Raw genomic sequence first — 5,755 nt, 5'->3', positions numbered from 1 at the left:
CTTTAATTGCTGCCGTCGTAATTATTTTGAAAGAAATTCAACTCGGAGTTTCTTAGCAGAATCAAAGTGAATTGTTGTTAGGTAACAATTATAAAGCTTGGCTTGGTGATACATAAAATTCCAATTTAGTGGAAATTAGCGCCATATTTATTGGAAAGCGCTAATTGCAAAATTGTTGTTCCTGAAATATAAGAAACGCAATTTTCTCTTTCGTCGTTGACGTTCTCTTAAGTTTGCAAAATGACGAGAGACGATAATGATGCTTCTGAAGAAGCAAGTGGTGCTGATTTGTCTTCTCTTAAACAGCAACGTAGCTCTATGAAGAGGAATATCAGCAACATGCATAAAAAGGTAGAAAAAGATGGTGCAAAAGTAGATTCCACTATTTTAGAGTGTCGTTTGCAAATTTTGGAATCATACTTCAAACAGTTGTGCCACATCCAAACTCAAATAGAAACACTTAGTCCGGCTGACACATCGAGGAGTGATTTGGAAGAACTTTTCATAACAGCAAAGGCAAAAATATTGGGCCTTCTGAACAAAAGTCGTAGTTCTATACCTGGTGATACTACTTTGATGAATGCTTCAATTGCCGGAATTTCAACACAATCTCGTTTGCCTTCGTTGAAATTGCCTCGTTTTGATGGAAAATATGGCGAGTATAAAAGATTTATTTCGACATTTAACAACATGGTCCATGAAAATCAAACTATTACCCCAGTTGATAAATTCAATTATTTATTGAACTGTCTCAGTGGTCCCGCTTTGGCAGTTGTTGAAGCTTTTCAAGTGTCAGAGGAAAACTACCCGAAAGCACTAACACGGCTCCAGGAACGTTATGACAATAAGGTATTGATTTTTTTGGAACATATCAACACTCTTTTCGATATTCCGAAAATGGCAAAAGGTGATAGCTCATCATTGCGGAATATTATTGACACTGTTTCGGCTGTTCGTGGTTCTTTGTTGTCGCTTGGGTCTGAAGCAGATGTTATGAACGCAATTTTAGTACATTTGGTTTTGAATAAAGTGGATGCAGATACGAAACAGAATTATGATGAAAAACAAGAATATAAATCGTTGCCCTCTTGGGATTGTTGCTATGATGTTTTGAGTCTTCGTTGTCAATTTCTCGAAAGTCATGGAAAAAGGACAGAATTTGGTGAAAAAGCAAAACTTGTCAAGCCCAAGCAAAATTTTAATCGCACTGCCCATACTTTCGTCAATTCAAATCCAAATTGTGTATATTGTAATTCAACTGATCATTATCTGCAAACTTGTTCTTCGTTTTCGGCAATAGCAGTTCCCGATCGTTTTAATTTTGTAAAACGCGGTGGCCTGTGCATTAATTGTCTGCGAAAGGGGCATATGGTTTCAAAATGTCCATCAAAATCACGTTGCAGATTTTGTAATTCAACTCACCACTCAGTGTTGCACATTTTTAGTCCAGACAACTCGGGACAGTCAACCATTTCGAATACTACTACAGTGCAACCTTCAACTAGTAATCAAAATCCAGTTTCGCTTGTGGCTCGCTCATGTAAAAGGGCAATCATTCCGACTGCTGTGGTTCTCATCAAAGATTATTGTGGAACTTTTCAACCGGTAAGAGCTTTACTTGATTCCGGCTCCGAACTCAATTTCATTTCAGAAGAAACTGCAAAAAGGCTTCGGCTTAAATTTCGACCATATTCACAAGAAGTTTCGGGAATTGGAGAAGTTAGAACCAGAATTAAATTTACCGTGTCCGCTACAATAAAATCAAGAATTAGTTCGTTCCAGTGGTCCTCAACTTTTGCTGTTACCCCAACAATTGCATCTGTACAGCCCGGTGAGTACATATATACTTCAAATTGGAAAATTCCCACCGATATACCGTTAGCTGACCCATTGTTTTTCAAACCGCAACATATTGACATTCTTTTGAGTGCTGAAGTATTTTTTGATTTATTACTTGATGGTCGAATTTCTCTTGGATATGGTATGCCAAACCTTACCAATACTGTTTTTGGATACATTGTTGGTGGTATCGCAAGTACTGGTCAAGCGAGATCTAATTTTACATGCAATTTGATGGTCAATTCTTTAGAAGTGGATCTTGATAAAACTCTAAAAAAATTTTGGGAAGTAGAAGAATACGAAAAGAATCCCAATATGTTGTCCGAAGAAGAAGCAGCATGTGAAAATCACTTTGTTGAAAATGTTAAATTAGATTTTGATGGAAGAGTTGTGGTCCGCTTGCCATTTAAAGAAAATCCCAAATGTCTCGGCGATTCGTTCGAAGCTGCTCGAAAACGTTTTTTGTCCCTGGAAAGACGTTTAGATCGTGATCTACAATTGAAGTCAATGTATAAAGAATTCATGGATGAGTATTTGTCCCTGGGTCACATGTCGCTCTATAATCAACCGTTATGTGGTACCTATTACATAATACCACATCATTGTGTTTTGAGACCACAAAGTACTACAACAAAAATTAGAGTTGTATTTGATGCATCTTCTCGTAGTTCGTCAAATAAATCATTGAACGATATTTTGATGGTTGGACCAACAATACAACAAGACCTGATCACCACACTATTTTCGTTTCGTTTACACAAGTATGCTTTTACTGCTGATATTTCTAAAATGTATCGACAATTTCGAATAGATGAAAATGATAGAAAATATCAACTCATATTGTGGAGAAATCAAAAAGATGAACATTTAAAGGTATATCAACTGAATACTGTTACCTACGGTTTATCTGCCGCCCCATTTTTGGCGATTCGTAGTTTGTTTTTCATTGCAGATAAATATTCGCACTCGCATCCTTGTGGTTCTGAAGTTTTGCGCAACGATTTATACGTGGATGATGTACTCACCGGCGCTGACGACCTTGCAACGCTGGCTCAAAAGAAAAACGAGCTAGTAAAAATATTAAGTTTCCATGGCCTTGAGTTAGCAAAATGGAACAGCAATAACATCATGTTCGGTTCAAATCAAGATGCAGAAATCACCATTAAAACAAGTGAAGATGAAGTTGCAAAAGCCTTGGGTATGTCTTGGAAACCCAAGGAGGACGTTTTTACTTACCGATTCGAGTTACCAGATGTGATGAATCCTACAAAAAGATCTGTTTTGTCAATTGTATCAAAAATCTATGACTTGCTTGGACTATTGAGCCCCATTGTCATTCGATGCAAAATACTTCTTCAAGAAATGTGGGTGCAAAACATTGGATGGGATGACCCATTAACTGAACATCTTAAATCATTATGGCTCCAAATTAAATCGGATTTAAATTACATACATAAAGTTGAAGTCCCCAGGTATGTTTTAACCTCAAATGATACTCTTGGAGAAATTCACGGATTTGCTGACGCCTCGCAACGAGCATATGGTTGTTGTATTTACTATCGAGTTTGTCTTAAGGGAGAATACAAAACGACCCTTTTAATTGCAAAATCCAAAGTGGCCCCAATTAAGGCACAATCACTACCACGGCTCGAATTGTGCGCAGCAGTATTGCTGAATAACACATGGCTCAAAATACAACCAAAAATTTCAAGTTTTGTCTCATCGATATATTTTTGGACTGATTCCAAAATCGTACTACAATGGCTTAAATTACATTCGTCGACGTTGAATTGTTTTGTGGCAAATCGTATTTCTGAACTACAGGAGAAAACAAGAAATGTTAGCTGGAGACACGTCCCTTCGAAGAGTAACCCTGCTGATGTGGTTTCGCGTGGATGTAGCGCGGAGGAAATTTCTAATACCATTTGGTTTAGTGGCCCTTCGTTTTTGGAAGAAGATATTACAAAATGGCCCGGAACTGAAGAACAATTGAACATCGAAATTCTCGAACGTAGAAAGGCAGCTGTTTTTGTGGCAAATTCATCAGAAGTCAACATCATAGATGACCTTCTCGATAAGCATTCTTCCTATATTAAATTTATTAGAATAATTGCTTATATTTTTCGTATATTCAACAGATGTCCTGCTAAGAAAGATGTGAATATTTCTGATGTAATTCATTTGTCCCCAGATGAATTAGAAGAAGGTTTTTGGAGAATTGTGGCTCACATCCAGATGTGGTGTTTTGGTGCCGATATCAAATCACTGAGTAATGGTGGTCTGGTAAACCCATCGCTTCAAAAACTTTCACCATTTGTACATGAGATGACACTTGGAGCAACCACAGTCAAAATTCTTCGTGTTGGTGGTCGTTTGTCCCAAGCGCCCATTCCATATGATGCAAGATTTCCAGCACTATTACCAAAAGACCATCGCTTCGTTAAATTGTATATTGAGCATGTTCATCGCTCACATTTACACGCTGGAGCAAAAGTGTTGTTGGGACTATTGCGCCAGAAAATATGGATTGTAAACGCCAGAGATGTTGTACGCAAAGTTGTTCGCAATTGCGTTCATTGTTTTCATTACAAACCGAAATTGATGGAACAGTTGATGGGAAATTTGCCATCAGATCGACTTCGAGCTCAACGCCCATTTTTGATTGCTGGTGTTGATTTTTGTGGTCCATTCATGACGTCGTACCGTATCCGAGGAAAAGTGCCTTATAAAACATACATAGCTGTATTTGTGTGTTTCACTTCCAAGGCAGTTCATTTAGAACTAGTTTCGGACCTATCGACAAACAATTTCATCTTGTGTCTCAAAAGATTTGTTGGAAGACGTGGCATACCCCAAAAGTTGTATTGCGACAACGCCACTAATTTCGTTGGAGCACGTAACCAAATCAAAGAATTAAAAGAAAGTCTTTTTCGAGATGATGTGGTCCACGACATGAAATCACTTTGTTGTCAACTTGGTTTCGAATTTTGTTTTATACCTCCCCGTGCCCCACATTTTGGCGGACTGTGGGAAGCAGCCGTCAAATCTACAAAAACGCTACTTATAAAGAACGTTGGCAAAGCATATCTTACTTTCGAAGAGCTACAAACAGTCATAATTGACGTTGAGGCAATTTTAAATTCGCGCCCCATCGCTCCAATATCAAACGATCCCAATGATGGTGAAGCCCTAACGCCTGGTCATCTGCTTATTGGTTCTTCATTGGTTGCAGTTCCCGATAAACATATCGATTCATCCCAATCATCATTATTGTCTCGGTGGCAAAGGGTCTCATTTTTGAAACAACAATTTTGGCAAATGTGGTCCCGAGATTATATGCTATCTTTACAACAAAGGTCAAAGTGGTTCAAAGACAATAACAACATAAAAGAAGGGCAACTAGTTCTAATACATGAAGACAACACTCCGCCACAACAATGGTTACTAGCTCGTGTTACAAAACCTATTCTAGGCCGTGATGGAAAGGTTCGTGTGGTTGAACTGAAAACTAAATCTGGAATTTGTACTCGGCCAATTCACAAAGTGGCTCCCCTACCAAATAATGAAGAGGTTTGAAACATGGAGGTTTCAACGGCGGGAGAATGTTGGGGCAGATCGTATTTTATGTCATTTATATTACTTTAATTTATATATTTATTAATTTATTGTTTTTATTTTATTTATTCTTCACTATTTATTTTATTAGTCGTTTAATTGTTCTTTATTTAAATTTTATTTACATCCCTTTAATGTTTCCCCACCCTAATATTTACTTTCAAATTCATTTCGTTTATTTACTTTACTCTCTTTTAGTTCTATGACCTATATTCGTTTTTCGTTTGTTTTCGATCATTTAATGTTACATTAGTTATTATAGTTTGTTTTGGTTTGATCGATCTCTTCCCACTGCTTATGT

At 37.4% G+C, this 5,755-nt stretch overlaps 1 protein-coding gene across 1 annotated transcript; it reads left to right on the top strand.

Annotated features, from left to right (window-relative positions):
• Window positions 1-240: 240 nt before the first annotated feature.
• Window positions 241-5,415, top strand: LOC142230981 (uncharacterized). Its single transcript, XM_075301599.1, has one exon. The coding sequence runs from the start codon at window positions 241-243 to the stop codon at window positions 5,413-5,415; it is 5,175 nt and encodes a 1,724-aa protein (XP_075157714.1).
• The last annotated feature ends 340 nt before the right edge of the window (window positions 5,416-5,755 follow it).

The sequence above is a fragment of the Haematobia irritans genome, chromosome 3 (assembly GCF_050003625.1).
Source record: "Haematobia irritans isolate KBUSLIRL chromosome 3, ASM5000362v1, whole genome shotgun sequence".
Taxonomy (NCBI): Eukaryota; Metazoa; Arthropoda; class Insecta; order Diptera; family Muscidae; genus Haematobia; species Haematobia irritans.
Note: the sequence above shows the minus strand (reverse complement) of the source record. Positions and strands in the feature narration are given on the sequence as shown.